At 37.4% G+C, this 16,051-nt stretch overlaps 1 protein-coding gene and 1 long non-coding RNA gene across 7 annotated transcripts; one reads left to right on the top strand and one right to left on the bottom strand.

Moving 5' to 3' along the window:
* Positions 1-29: 29 nt before the first annotated feature.
* LOC309485978 lies at positions 30-5,363 on the top strand. Of its 4 annotated transcripts, XR_014201350.1 has the most exons (4): positions 910-3,125; positions 3,375-3,433; positions 3,688-4,841; positions 4,882-5,363. It is a non-coding gene; the product is annotated as an uncharacterized lncRNA (long non-coding RNA). The 4 variants fall into 4 exon arrangements; XR_014201349.1 differs by adding an exon at positions 30-66 and having other exon boundaries at positions 2,964-4,841; XR_014201351.1 differs by having other exon boundaries at positions 3,375-4,841.
* Positions 5,364-10,040: 4,677 nt separating this feature from the next.
* Positions 10,041-16,031, bottom strand: LOC309485976 (uncharacterized protein). 3 transcript variants are annotated; one of them, XM_082153025.1, is made up of 7 exons: positions 14,904-16,031; positions 13,117-13,168; positions 11,017-11,220; positions 10,865-10,897; positions 10,712-10,756; positions 10,555-10,608; positions 10,041-10,454 (listed from the first exon to the last, which is right to left on the bottom strand). In XM_082153025.1, the coding sequence occupies exons 1-7, from the start codon at positions 15,009-15,011 to the stop codon at positions 10,384-10,386; spliced, it is 567 nt and encodes a 188-aa protein (XP_082009151.1). In that variant the 5' UTR covers positions 15,012-16,031; the 3' UTR covers positions 10,041-10,383. The 3 variants fall into 3 exon arrangements, with proteins under 3 accessions (XP_082009151.1, XP_082009152.1, XP_082009153.1); XM_082153026.1 differs by having other exon boundaries at positions 10,727-10,756; XM_082153027.1 differs by having other exon boundaries at positions 15,946-15,985.
* Between the last annotated feature and the right edge of the window lie 20 nt (positions 16,032-16,051).

Raw genomic sequence — 16,051 nt, 5'->3', positions numbered from 1 at the left:
TCAACGCGTCCGCCATTTTGCTGAGAGCAAGACTGCGCTGCGCTGTAATCAAATGCAAGTAAACAGGTGAGCTGCGGTTTTTCTGGATAAAAACTTTTAAAAAATTACATTTATCAACCGATTTCAGTGGTTTGTATGTGGTGTACAAAAAAGTTCCATCTCTAGTTATTTAAAATCTCGATAGTTAGACTTATAAAATATTTTTTTTTAATAAGGAATAGCCAAAGCTCAGGCTTGTCATGTATTTGGCTTTTTATTCTTGGATAAGAATTGTGAACACCCCCATACTGAGATATAATTTAATTTTCACATTAAATTAAATAAAGTTTTCTTATTGTGGAAAAAGCATACTCTGCATTGACCCGATTCTAGCAATAACAAAGATAACTGATGGATCCTTTATGGTAATACATATGATATGGTACAACTACAGTGCAATGCAAATAGTAAATATAAGATAAAGTGAGAAGTAGGCTAATAGTAAATAGTTGAGTCAATAAAATAAACAGACTGTATACGGCAAATAAAATAGTAATGAAAAGTATAATTATATTAGGCTATATCATAAGTACTATAATATAATAATAATAATATATTGATAATAGCATATAGTTTATGCAATATAATATAATATTATATACTACAATAATAGCAATAGAATATGAAATATCAATTACAGAATATAGACAATAAAAAATAAAAAATAATAAGTTAATTAGTTACTATGAATAGTACAATAATTTAACAGCATAACTATAATAGATTGATAATCGCGAATGGTATATTATTATAATAACAATAATAATGTAAATTTATATATTTTAAAATATTCTTACAAAGGCTGATATAAAATAAAATGACGCAACCCTGTCTCTTTTTGTTAAATTTCAGTTTTGTAAAGGTATAAGAAGCTATAGTCTACAAGTCAAGAAATAAAGTAAACGATTCAGTCAAACATACAGCAGGCTACAACGTTAAAGTTAAATAGCCTAAATATATAAAGTTATGAAACTTCACTTTGCCCTCAGCCAAAACGATTTGCCAAGGAACAAATTATAGGATAATGAGACCAAAGATCGCCCGTTAGATATACACAAGACGAATTATTCTCATGTTTAACCACTAGACTAAAGACATCAGATCCAGCGGCGAACGTCAGAAGCACTAGCCGAGGTAAGGCTGTTCTCGGCGGGGTACATGAGCGCTGAGCGCCCGGTGATCGCTGGATCTCACAACTCCGAAACCGTCAGATAACATTTTTAAATAGGCGCTATCTTTATAAATAAACCACAGATTTGAGCTTTAAACAACTACATTGTCGACTGAAAAACTCTCAAAACTACATTTCGTGACACAATAACAGTGGTATTTTTAAATTTCGCGGCCTTTCTCCTCTGAAAATAAAAATAGTAAATGAAATACAACCAGAAACAAATTTTCAGTTTTGCTTGTGAAAGGTAATTCCCTGAGACCCGTTTTCAATTATGTGGTGATTTGTAAAGCCCCAAGCAGCACACGAAATAGACATTTTTCTCAATTCTCGTTATGAGAGGTATGGGAAAGTTGCCCTCCGCAGTATGGCGGCGCCGTTGACGTATGATCCAGCGGCCAATAGGGCGTCTATGTATTTATTATGTGTATGTTCGAGACAGCAGCTGAACTTCCCTCCATTTGCCTGCACCTCGTCCATTAATTGTATAGCGGGACAAGTTTACTCCTCAGTGTGACGTGAGAAATACAAGGTGTGGCGTGTGAACTGGTTGAAATGCGTGTGTCTCAAGGTGAATGCGTGAGACTTGAGAGCCCTGGAAAAGCATGATTAAGATCAAGAGACAAATGGAGTGGGCAGACATGATTTTTTGACCACTTCATTAAGTTTGGTTTTGTAGAAAGCCTTTCTTTAAAGTTAATTTCGTTTTGTATTAATTGTATCTTAATTTTAATCAATGTTTCATCAACCAATTGCCTGGATTTAATAAATAAGAAAATATAGCAGGCACTATAATCAGGACACGGAGACGCCGGCGTGTGAACTGGAGCTTGTCTCATAAGCTACTTGCCTCACAGACCTGAGAAATATATCTCTATAGAAAGCTTGAAATGTGTACTTTTAAACAAAACAATAGAGGTTATGCGCAACATACTTCCGGGTTCTACAAAACAGATATAACTACTTCCGGTCGTCAGCTACTGAGGTAAACACAGCGTAGGAATGGCGACCTTTTATAGCCGGTGTTTACAGGAGCTACCCATTCTATCCATTTCAGATGTACATCGTATTGCTAAACGGACTTCCAGAGCCCCGAGTACTCCGTTAGATAAAGGATTTAAGTTTTACGCCTCCTCATTTATTCATGATTATGAAGGTATGTAAGTTAGTATGTAGCTTTTGCTAATGGCACCCGATGTAGAGTTAGCTACACTGTAAAAAAAATCCATAAAAATACAGTACAATGTACCATATTCATTTGAAGGAATTTTCCGTATTTGTCTTTTACAGGACTTTTACCTGTATTTTGAATTACGCGTTGCATTGTGGGAACTAGAACCTGATCAGCGCGAAAAGTTTGAGATGCAAGCGCCATTACACACACAGATGACGCGGCGAAAGTTGCATTTTAAAGTCGGATTTCGTATGTGTGTAAGCCATTCTGACACTTCTGTGGTAAAAACCGAAAATTATATTTTGCTAAATGTCAAATAAGCTGTTTACGTAACGTTATTTAGTTGCCACCCGGCTTGTTAGGCAATGTCGGAGCCGTTGCGTTTATCGTTTTTTTTGGGGCATTTCGTCACATTTTAAAAGATTTAGTTCACACTCGTGGAAGTTCCCCTGATTGTATGTGTTATAGTGTCCTCGTTGTAACTGGTTTATTGGCTTTTATTTTTTTTTATTTCGTGCCGAGCGCACCCGTTAACCAGTATAAAGTGCAGTAACGTTAGCACTCGTGTTTTTGGAGCAGTTTAATGGCTTCAAACAAAAGCTACCAGATGAATCGTCAAGAAAAGGAAAGGCCATTTAAGACTTGCTTGATTTAAAAGGCATGAAGCTACAACGTGAAGAGACTGTGAAGATGCAGTACAGCTGGATCAAGGATATAACACCACATTTTCTGCCAAATGAGGTATGTTACGTTAATGTTATGTTTACGTTAGACTTTTTATTGTCTTGTCTTTGTTTTAGACAACACACAGACATTATACACACTCACATATTATTTGACTTTAAACCCCAAATAATGACCTTGAAAGATTAATTTACATTTAGCATGACTGCTGTTATACTTCTGCCTGTAACGTTAGTCATTCTTTACCAGGTCCCTCGTCATTAGTTTGTTTCATAGTGTTTCTGTTGTTTTCTTATCTATTGACAGGACTTTGCTGATGTAACGTTACTGTGCATCCCAAGCACCACCCTGCATGCTCCTTATTGGTTTGTATTTTGTTTTATTAGTATATATATATTTTTTTTTTTTATCATTATGAGTATTCAATATTGGCAAAACACATTTAAATTTAAAGTCTGAGGAAAAATGTTTATAGAAAAAGTTGGTCGACCTTCAAATATTTTATGCTTATATGGTCAGTAGAAAAACATTGTATGGGGAAGATTTAAACTATTTTTGGAGCGGTTTTCTGAAGTGATTGTGTAATGTTTTTCATTTTGTAATATCTTATTTGTTTAAGGTGATGGGCATTCAGGATTGCTGTCATTCAATAAGTTATTCTTGACCACATCTCCTACCCCATTGAGGCAGTGAGCTACAAAATACCCGAAGAAAATGGCACTTATCCTGGAGTTCATATAAAGATAAGCAACACATTTTTAATGAACTTTTTATAGAGCATGTTGTTGTGTTACTGTTTATATAATTGAAAATAATGAAACATATTATAAGGTATAGTTGAGCAGACAAGCTAACATGACATGCAATTGGAGTCCACTGGAAACAGAAGTCTTAGCATTTTATACAGTGTTTGAATTTGAAAGAATTAGGGATGGCAGTTGATAATTTAACGAACGTAAAATACTGTACGATTGTTTTTCAACCTCAACCTGGTCTGTATGATACTTTGTAGTTCAATTTCCTTCATTTAATTTCTTGTGTAGCTAAAAACATAATTTTTTTTCTTCATATCCAACTTTCCTGTGCAGAAATCCTGAACGAAGGTCGAAAAGGCTGAGATGAAGGAAATCAAACGTCTACACATTCCTCCAAGACTGCTGAAGTTCCTGTATGAACAACTGAAAACCCATGTAAAGTTTAAGCTTTTGTCAAATATCTTAATGGACCTTTAACTGAACATACCGAAGAAGGAAAGTTTTTCACGCAAGTTGTTCACTCCAAAATGAAAATAATGTCATTAATTACTCACCCTCCTGATGTTCCAAACCTGCAAGACTTTAGTTCATCTTCAGAACAAAAATGAAGATCTTTTTAAAGGTGCAGTGTGTGATTTTTAGCGGCATCTAGTAGTGAGATTTGCGAATTGCAACAAGTCAATAGCTCGCGGCCTTTCCTTCAAATTGCAAACTCGAATGAGAAACTACGGTGGCCGACGTAGGATCGGAAGATGTCGTCGTCTGAGTCAGCAGAGAGTAGCAAGTCAAGCAATGAGGTTTCTCTATATTATATTTTATATTCAATTATATTTACTTAATTATTCAGTAAAACCACATGTTATTGCGATTGTTATTTTTACTTGTTTATCATTGTGTTAGTCTTTTATTCACTGACTTTACCATAGCTTGTTTCCATGCTAGTTAGTATAAGATAAGAGCATCAAAGCAGCTAACTTAGGTAAGGGGAAATAGCTAACGTTACGATGTCCGAGGCGTCGTTCAGACAGCATGTTTTTCCTCCACATTTGCAGCGTCAGGGACAACCTGAGTATTCTGCTGCGTCTTTTTCTGCTGCTTCTCATTCAAGTTAGTGACGAAACGCGCTCTGTAGCGCTGTTTGTTCGCTGTCGGCTACGGTAGAAACATGACGTCACAGTATGTCGACCTTCATAGAAGGGGGTGGCCGCGGTTATATAGATATAAATGACTCATTCTAAGGTAATAAAAACATAACGGTTCATTAAGTGAGGTCTTTATACACCACTGAAAACATAGTTATGGATCTTATATTGCATTTCTGTCAATAGATCCTCAGAAATATCACACATTACACCTTTAATTAAATCTGAGAGCTTTCTCTTCCTCTGTTGACAGCTTTCGCAACTACCACTTTCAAGCTCCAGAAAGGTAGTAAAGACATCATTAAAGTAACACGGTGTCCTAACCAAATGCAATGCGATAAGATTCTAGCAACAAGCAGTTTTTCTGTCCACACCAAATGCATCGTGACCATGTAAAGCGACAAAATCAATTAAAAACCAAAAAGCCAATCAGAACAGTGTGTGGGCAGGTTCTCTTGGCAAGTGCACAGCAATCACAATGAAATTGATAAGTACATAATCAAATTCATAAATATTACACCATTTAAACAACTGAGTGACTGAAACGATCTTTGTCAAAGAATACACCTGTTTGTTCACAATGAGTTGACAGTTGTTGTTTTTGTGTAGTGTTCCAGCTGAAAAATAGAAACCGTTTCTAAAATAGAATCGTCACGTGTCACTGGTTAGGACAAAAACTCTGATTGACATGGAAAATATACCCTTTATCGTGTGTTGCGTGTAGTTAGAACACAGTGTAATCTATGTCTTTTCATTGGTTTAACCCCCCAAAAAAGCGATGCAAATGCTTTGTGTGTGAAAAAAAAACCAAATTGTCTTTTGTCACAATTATTTATACATTCACATGAGCATCTCAGTGGCTTGTTCTCACCCTGCTGGGTCAGCAGCGATCTATATTTTGTGAGAAAAAATTTAATTCTTTTTTCTTCTTCACACAAAACATTTGTGCCACTTCATACATTTGAGGTTAAACCACTGGAGTCACATGGATTACATTTATGTCTGTATACCTTTCTGAACCTTGAAATTGGTAGTTGCGTAAGATGTCAATGGAGGGACAGAAATCTCTCAGATTTCCTCAAAAAGATCTTAATTTTTGTTCTGAAGACGAATGGAAGTCTTGTGGGGTGTGGAACAACATGAGCGTGAGTAACTAATGACAATTACAATTTTTGGGTGAACTAACCCTTTAAGGAATATGGTGTTACTCTTACAGAAAAATGGCATCAACACTAAAGGCCCGTACACACCGGGACGAATATCGGCGCGCGTTATTCGCCAGCGTTTTTCAACGCGTTTTTTGTGTTCACACCCAAGCGATTTTCGCTGACGATGAGCCGAGTGAACATGCAAATTCATTCCCTGACATTAGATGGCGCTTAATGTAAAACAGAAATACAATACCACTCCATAACAGTATATACTGCAATACCACTCCATAACAGTTCTCTTTTATCAAGATTTTTGTAGTCGCTGTCGCGTTTGTCATATAGTTCTTTATGTTCCGACACCAACGAGACCAGCAGCTCTACATTCATCTTGCCTTGCATCTTCCTCGTCTTATTTCTTCCCGGCAGTGTCTGTCTATGGGCAGCGTAGACGCGTATATCTTCTTCGCTGTTACGTGGTATGTGTGCTCGGCAAGACCGTTTTGTGTTTGAGCGCCCCCAAGTTGTGTTTTACTGTAACTTCAGAAGCTCCAGACACGTGAGCAAAAGCGCCAATCTCATTGGTCGGATAGTTTTTGACGCGGCGCGTCAAACCAAAAAAACGAACCCGAGGCGTTTAAAAAAAAAAGACGCTTTTACGCGTGGCGTTTTTCGCGTCGGTGTGCACACTCACATTGGCGCCCTTTATTTAGTCACGAGGCGTTAAACGTCGGCGAATATCGCGCGCGAAATTCGTCCCGGTGTGTACGGGCCTTAACATTTCACTCTACTATTGACTGTCTAAAGCTATTTTTAATGATAAAAGCAGCAGACCTGTATTCGTATTTAATTGTTTTTGTTTGTTTGTTTCTGTATTGTATTTGTATTGCATTGCATTTGAAAATGTTTTGAATCTTGACTTTCACAGTTTATGAAGTTTTTTTCAAAGAATTTTGTGACCTATTTGGTGCAACACCAATATTGTGCATGTACCTTCTCATGTTTTCTTTTTTTAATTCTGTCTCTTGTTTGTTTAATGTCTAAAAACTTATTCCACAATACAAACACTTTTTAATGGTGCTTTGTACATGGTTTCATTTCATTTGTCATATATATATATATATATATATATATATATATATATACACCCATGGAATGCATTTAAGAATGTTTACATGAAAATTTGTACAAAAATAAACCATGTTCAATTTGTATATATCGTTCTTGAATTATTTGCCACCAAAATATATGCTATAAAATTTCTATAAATATAGAAATTTCTGTATGAGGATTATCCGTTAATAATACAGAAAATTTACTGTTAATATACAGATTTTTCCGTTTTAGAGGTGAAGGAACTGTCCGTAATTTAACGTAAAATGTCCTGGTAATTTTCTGCCAGTACATTATCCGTTTTTTTACGGAATTATTTTTTACAGTGTACCTGTGGCAACATTTGAAAATGAACACTAGTAAAACAGCAAGCACTTTTGCTCGTTTTCACACACATTTATGATTACAGGGGCAGATTATAGATTAATAAAGACTTGTTTTCACACGGCTCCATGCACAATTATGTTATGACCTCAAGTTTTTTTTTACCATAGTGTATGATTTGTAAACAAATATATTTCAGAGTTTGCATCACTTAACCAGCTCCATATGTTCGGTTTTACTGATGTGCTAAGCTTGTTCGGTAGCTCTACTGGTACAGAATTGTACTTGTGATGTGGAGAGCTCGGGTATGAATCCTGTGAAAGACGAGTCATCATAAAGATAAAAGATAAAACAAGCTAAGATGTTATGGTTACGATTGCGTTTTTATGTCACATTTGCTTTTGTTAACACTATCGGGTAGGTTTAGGGTTTAGTGTAAGTATACGCTATTTTAAAACGGAGCATTAAGCTTTAAGTGCCAATCGCCGGACATTTAAATTCAGAACTGCAGTGATACGTACAAGCTCCAACGTAATAAAACGTTGCCATATTCACATTCATCTGTTCCGGAAAAAAATAAACACGCTTTTAGCGACACTCACTTGACATTTCACTTTGAAACTGTCGCGCAATGTGCATGATGCAATGTATTTTGCGTTTTGCAAAAATGTTGCCACATGTACGTTTTTCTAATGAGGCTGGGCTGTATTCCCAACATCTCTTCTCTGATGACGTGTGCATCGCCGTGAGGGCGGGACAATAATGTCACTGTAATGTCACAACAGCAACCTGTCACTCACATGAGATCACAGTAATTAACAAATGCAATTACTGAGGGACAAAATCAAGTCCTGTCCTAATTTTTTTTCTCTTTAGAGAAGCTGTTTCACTAGATAGATATACATTATAATAGGGAAGAAAGGGTGCTCACAACTTTCGTTTCATGCCGACTTTGTGTTTACTATTGCTAGATCTGAAATGCATACTACCCTTCTATATAATAGGTGAAAAAATGTATGTGAATAGAGTAGTACATCCAAATTCACAGTATTCATAAAACAGTAGGCAAAAAGTTATCGGATGACCTATTGCTTCCTAACGTGGCGAATTAAGTATTAAGATTAAATTCATAAATTTTTTTCTATTGTTTTTGTTTTAAAATGTATATTCATGTTCCAGTTGTACTCAATTTACTTAATTAGTCACACACACACACACCTAGGGCATATCTTACACCCGCGCAATGCAGCGCCAAGCGCGATACTAGTGTTTTTTGCTGGTTTCAGTCCGACGCAGTTATCATTTTCACGTCCTGCAGCCACGTTGTTTTAATAGCATGCATTTGCGCCCATTTGTGCACCCATGGGCGTGCTGGTCTGAAAACGAGGTGTGTTCTGGCACATTGTTGGCACGTTGCTTTTTTGAGGCAACAGAAATAGACTGCGCCATTGACCAACTGAAACATGGTCTAAAGTCAATGGCGCAATATATATATAAATATATATATATATATTTGTTATTTAAAGAGCGCGTTAGTAATGTGCGCCTATAGGTGGGTCCACGACGCGTGTAGCCTACACTCTGCTTATTAAAGACACATGGACGCGCAGCAGCACAAACATGCCAAATACAGCCAGGACGGCCCACAGAGTTCGGGAGCCCAGGGCGGAGACTTTCCCTCGGGCGGCTAGGGTGGAGACTCTCCCTTGGGCGGCCAGGGCGGAGACTCTCCCTCGGGCGGCCAAGGCGGAGACTCTCCCTGGGGCGGCCAGGGCGGAGACTCTCCCTCGGGCGGTCAAGGCGGAGACTTTCCCTCGGGCGGCCAGGGCGGAGACTTTCCCTCGGGCGGCCAGGGCGGAGACTTTCCCTCGGGCGGCCAGGGCGGCCCACAGAGAAGGGCGCCTGGGCGGCGCGGGCAGAGCAGGGCGCCTGGGCGGCGTGGGCAGAGCAGGGCGCCTGAGTGACGCGTCAGGGATGGCAGTCACCTCCGGGATGGTCTCTGGTTTAGGAGCCACCGGACAAGTCGTTGAGGAGGCCTTTCTCTTCCTCCTCCGTCTCCGGACCACCGGACTCGAGACCACCGGACTCGGGACCACCGGAACTGGGACCACCGGAACTGAGACCATCTTCCTGACCTCTCGCTCCTGCAAGCGAGCGAGACCCTCCACCATCGCCTCAAAGGTACTCCCATCATGCGCCCTCCTGAGCAACCAGTCCATGGGCTCGTCGAGAGCATAAAAGAAAAGGTCCTTAAGAGGCCCTTCATTCAATTTTAATCCCTCCGCCGCTCTAAGGAATTCGGCCGCGAACTTCCTCATATCAGCCCCTTGTTGGCGGAGGGAATTTAGCGACTGAAAACGAAGAATACGTTCGTAGTGGGGGCACGAGACAGGGGGGGCTGGTGGGTGACGTGAATTCCTTCGCTGAGTCCTTGACATGGTCGGATCGTTCTGTTACGTGATAACTAAAGAAAACTAGGTGAGGACTCAATTGCAAAAGAATAGTGATTTATTTAATAAAAGAAACATAAAGTAAAACAAAAACCCACAAGGGGGAAAAACATAATATAAACCAAAACAACAACTTCAAAAACAAACATACCGGAGGGTCACGGGAAAACAGGAGACGTATACAAGACAACGATCCGACACAGACTGGAAACACAAAGGAACTTATAAAAGGGACAAATCAGGCAGGTGATGAGGGAACAACAGGTGGGGCAAATGAAACCAATAATGAGATAACAAGGAGGGTTGGGATCGAGACAGGAACACAAAACACCACATGTGCTACACGAGACAGGACAGGCATGTGACAATGTGTCACTCAATTTTTAGAAAAACGGATTTAGTGACATCCAGTGGATGAAGGTCATAACAACACATGCTGTTGTTAAAGGTTTGCCTGCAAATAAACAAAAGGAGCAACGACTTAGGTACATGGATGTGTGGAATTATTATGATTAATGCTATCACGTAGTAATTGTTCAGTCTTGCACACTTACAGCATCTTTCGGCGGCGGCAGTAGTAGACAGGGTTGACATTGAATCTATGGGTTCTAAAAGAAAAACCAACAATCATTTAATTTTAGGTTGCAGCCATGAAATTGTTTCCCTATCAAAATAACATGAGCTTAGAAAACGTAGAAAAATAACATGTGCTTAGAAAACTTTTACCAGATTGGTACTCTCCACTGCAACTGATAGCTAAAAAACAAAACAAAATAGTTAAATTAAATAATCCCACCCAAAAAATACCTGCTTCACAATAAAGTATACCATAACTAAATTAAGAATGACTGCTTTTTGACTCACATTCCTGGTCGCGGGCACACTTTTTATCTTTGTCTGTGTAAGAGAAACAGATATTTAGATATGAAAATCAAAAAATTAAGGTACAAAGCTTGCATAGTGTGCCTTTAACATTTATATTTTACAATGCTGAAAAGGTTTGTGACACTTATTACCATCAAGTGTCTTGAGAGAATCATTCAAACAGGTCAGGTCAATGTCTGCTAGCCATTTTAAGCACATGACCCCTTGACTGTAGTAAAACTGACATGAAGGTGTCCCTTGATCAGACGTACAAATTGGGTCAAGTCCCTCCATCTTCTTGAAGCAAGTGAACTTTTCTGCTGTCTGCTTTATTATAACAGAGTAGTTGCACTTTTCTACAAAACAAAACAGATTTAGAGAGTAAGTAAAGTTTTAAAATCCAATTTAAAAAGTGCAATTTAAAAGCAACAAGTTATAGGACAAGTTGACGGACAGTCACACCATTTTAAGTGTTGGCCATTTCATTTCATAATTCTTAATTCACTGCATTGCTTACTGTTTATTACCCACAATGCACTCTGTCTCTTTACATTATGGTAATAATGTCTATCTCTAATACATTATTTACCATAATGTAATGCAGAGATGTCTTTTAAGTGGAAAACAATCAGCTACTTGTTAAGCTTGCTTATGACAGAGTCAGAAAATTGAGTCCCATCAAGTGTCTTTGAGTCAAGTCAAGTCAAGTTTATTTGTATAGCGCTTTTCACAATACAGATTGTATCAAAGCAGCTTCACAGTATTAAATTAAAATAATACAACAAAGTTTGTTTCAAGAGGAATTTATTGATTGATAAAATTAAATTAAATATCCCCAAAATATCCCCAACTGAGCAAGCCAAAGGCAACAGTGGCAAGGAACCGAAAAACTCCAATGGTGTCCTAAAACTCCATCAGGTGACCTAATGGAGAAAAAAAACCCTGGGAGAACCCCGGCTCAGTCGGGGGCCAGTTCTCCTCTGGCATTTATGAGCTAGAGGCCGGATTGTAGTTTGAACTGTAGGATTATATGAATGCCTGGCTGAAGAGATGCAACTTTAATCTAGTTTTAAACTGGGAGAGCGAGTCTGAGCAACGAACAGTATCAGGAAGACTATTCCAGAGTTTTGGAGCCAAATGTGAAAATGCTCTCCCTCCTTTAGTGGTTCTGGATATCCTAGGTATGACCAAAAGCCTTGAATTTAGTGATCTTAAAGAGCGCGATGGATTATAGGGTGATAGAAGATCCGTTAAATAGACTGGAGCTAAGCCGTTTAGGGCTTTATAAGTCAGTAGCAATATCTTATAATTAATACGGAGCTTTATAGGTAACCAATGCAATGATGATAAAATCGGTGTTATATGATCATATTTTCTTGATCTCGTAAGAACTCTAGCGGCGGCATTTTGGACTAACTGTAGCTTGTTTATTGAGGATGCAGGACAACCAGCTAATAAAGCATTACAGTAATCCAGTCTCGAGGTCATGAATGCATGAACTAACTTTTCTGCATCAGAAACTGATAGCATATTACGTAGCTTAGCAATGTTTCCAATGTCACTAATCTAAACTGAGTACCTTGTAATAACATTGAAATGAATCACTTGATACAGTGCACATACATGTTTTTACATTGTACATGTATTTTTATAAATGTGATTGATGTAATTAATTTCTGTAATTACATGTAACACAATATTTAATTACACTGTTGACCCTTCCCTTACACAACCTTAAACCTAAACACAACACCAAACCTGTCCCTAACTTTACCTATACTTATTTACCTGCAATACAACATGAACACAATAAGTATATTGTTCCTAACTTTTTAAATCCAAGTACATAGTAGTTAAATACACCTGATACTGTATATAAAGTACATTATTAAAGGCACATAATATAAAGTGTGACTGAAAATTGTGAGCTGCTGGTGGAAAACTCCACACTGTGAGTACTGTGGGAGTTGGAAGAACGCTCAGGGTAGCACGAGTGGTTTTAACACATTGCTTTGAGGTTTTGCTTTCTGCCACCAAAGCACCTTATAATAGACACCCAAAAGGAATTATTCTTATCCATAGCACAAATGGTGCAAGATGCCTTAGCGAGCACCACTAAATATAGAAGGAAAAATCTGGGGGAGGCCTGGGGTTTGATTTCTTTGTAAAAAGTGACACCTTTACACTGCAAGCAAACACAACACATATTGACCAATAGAAATTAAAATGTAGGAGAAGGAAAATGAATTTACCGTTTTGAAGTGCATTACAGCAGAAAAAGAAAAAAAGGCCAAAAATCAGCATCTGCAAACAGATATAAAATGCACTTTAAAATACTGTATACCACTCGAATCATTATGATATTACATAACATAAAAAAGACACTAATCTAAACTCTTCAGTGTTATCAGTCTGCTGCTTGCCTAACATCCTTAGAGAATTGTCATGTTGACAGTTGACTTTAACCACAGATTAGTGGTAATGTATTATTTCTGCAAGTTGGAACCACCACATTTGGCCAATGACCACTTATATTCAAACGCACATACCTATAGACTGAACTCGTAATGTGCATGTGCACGCCATCAGCGTTCTCACAGGTTCTCGTTTTTAAAGTTTGCGTAGAGAGAACTTAAAGAGTTTTCTGTTAAAACGGTGTCGTGTTAGCGGCCCCTAAGTTAATAACTAATGATCGTTGCAACAGAAGTGAATCAATCAAAACAAAATTTAGCTGGACAATAACTTTATTCTAGAGCTGCTATAAAGCCAAAACAATCTCTGTTACTTTAATTTCCTATTATCACTGTAAAGCCGCTTTTAAACAATCTACATTGTTAAAAGCGCTATATAAATGAAGATGACTTGACTTATTGAATGCTGGGTGCTTGGGTTCATGTTCCAACTCCATTATATTTAGAACCTTGTATTTTGTATCTGTGAAAATTAATTAAAGGCTTTTGGAAATATATTTATTTTTTTGATTAATCAAAATAAACAGTTACACTTTATTTTAAGGTGTCTGTGTTACAGTGTAATTACACATTTAAGTACTGAGTAATAGTAATTAATGTACTTACTATAGGGTGATGTTCAGGAATAGTGTTAGTTGCATGTAATTATGCATCATTCCTAGTTATTACAGAAACTAAGTAACGTGGAATAAGGACACTGTAAAATAAAGTGTTACCAAATAATCTTTTATTCAGCAAAAATGCATTCAATTGATCAAAAGTGTCAGTTAAGACTTTAAGTAAGAGACTTCTTTCAAAAACATACAAAAATAAAAACTTACATTATCCAAGGTTTTGAAAGGTATATAGGGAAAATGTGTTGGTTATAGTGGGTCTGAAGCCCCTTTTATGCTTTTTCAAAAATTAAATACAAATAATTTACAAAGTAGATATTTAAAATGGTACATGATTATTTCACTGGGATTAATTATTATATTTTATAGTTGAATAAAAAAAAAAATACAATTAAAAGTCTTTGTCTGGGACAAGGATAAAAAAATGAAAAAATATATACATACAAATGAATGATGAAGGCATGATAAAAAAGCTTCCTGAGACAATATTCTTAAAGAAGAGATTGAGGTTAGAATAACCAAAAGGTGATTCTGCTTTGGCTTAAAGTCTACTGACATTACCGAATTACTCAGTATACCACAAAGACAAGATTCTAAACATAATGGAATGTTTAACATCATAAGTGAAAGGAACATTCTGTAAATTTTCTTGGTAAACGGTATTGTGCAACACATGACACAAATGTGAATGGAGAAAGATATGAAGCATACCAAGTTTTCCAATTTCCTACTCACCTTTTATTTATACTTTTACTGTGTAGAGCGTCCATTATTTGCTTGCTAGCACAATTGCTAAATGTGTTTAGCATTATTAGCATCATAAGGAACTGTGGTAGTGGGCATGTCAGGACATGTCATTAGACATCTCTTGTCAGCCATGTGGCAATTCATTCCTACAAATCTAAGATAAAAAGATAAATATGGTATCGAAACAACACCCAGTCAAAGACTCACCACGCTCAACATCATTTCGCTAGACACACGCTGTGCTAGACACACAGTAACCACGGCGCATCTAGATTTAAAGTGAGAAGATGAAAGATCGCATTCACTGGTTCGCATTTGGTTAACACCCAAATCACTTTCTACAGCAGTGTCATTGATTTCTACGAAATAATTAAATAATTATAGCTGAGTCACCCTCATTGCGTTCCAAATACAAAACCAAAGATATTTTGAAGAATGTTTCAGTAGTTTTTGTCCATAAAATGAAGTTCACCGGGGTCCAGTGTGGTTTACACCCCAAAGTTCTTGAAAATATCTTCGTCTTTTGTGTTCAACAGAAGAAAGAAATGGATTCATGTTTGGATCAACATGAGGGTGATCAATTTTGGGTGGACTAACCCTTTAGAGACATTCCACTTGGTGAACTTTATAAGTCTCCACGCAGCATAGTTAAAGATGCCCCCGTTTCCCGTAAGAGGTGAAACTTATAAACTCATAGGACTTCTGTAATTGTTCGGACATGAGGACATTCATATCCTTGGCTAAGACCCAGATTCGTTTTAGGAAGGAAAACTAAGAATTTGTTAAGTGTCTGAATGCATTCAACACAATTTCTGGTCCAAGATTACACCGGAAAATGTGCGTTTTATCTTATCCAAACCACAACTATTTCTTCTAAACTGACTCTATAGCCAAAACATGAAACTAGGCTTTATTTAATTGCCAAACTAAAAGATAATAGCCAGATACAAAGCATAATACACCACATTTAGTCAAACATAAACCACAGCATTTGGATAATCATTCATGTACCTCACATGTACTCTGACTCAACATCAGTCAATGCTTAGATTGCGGGTAAGAGCATATGCACATAATTTCCATACATCGTGTGAAGATGTAATAAAAGCTTTCATCGCAACATGAACTACCATATTATAATTCAAACTTAGATTAAGCCTATAAAATGACAACTCAATCCCTTTGGGAGTTAATAAATAAGTGATAAACAGAGCATGCAAAGAAAGACAAGATATGTACAATCACTCACCATTACAAAGGTGCAGGGAGCCATCTTGAAAAAGAATGAAAGTTTGACAAACCCACTTAGAAAGCATGTAAAGCCAGCCTACCTTATTACAGTAAACGCCCCCCAA

Source organism: Leuciscus leuciscus, assembly GCF_965113295.1.
Source record: "Leuciscus leuciscus genome assembly, chromosome: 21".
Taxonomy (NCBI): Eukaryota; Metazoa; Chordata; class Actinopteri; order Cypriniformes; family Leuciscidae; genus Leuciscus; species Leuciscus leuciscus.
This window is presented reverse-complemented; position numbering and strand designations above follow the sequence as displayed.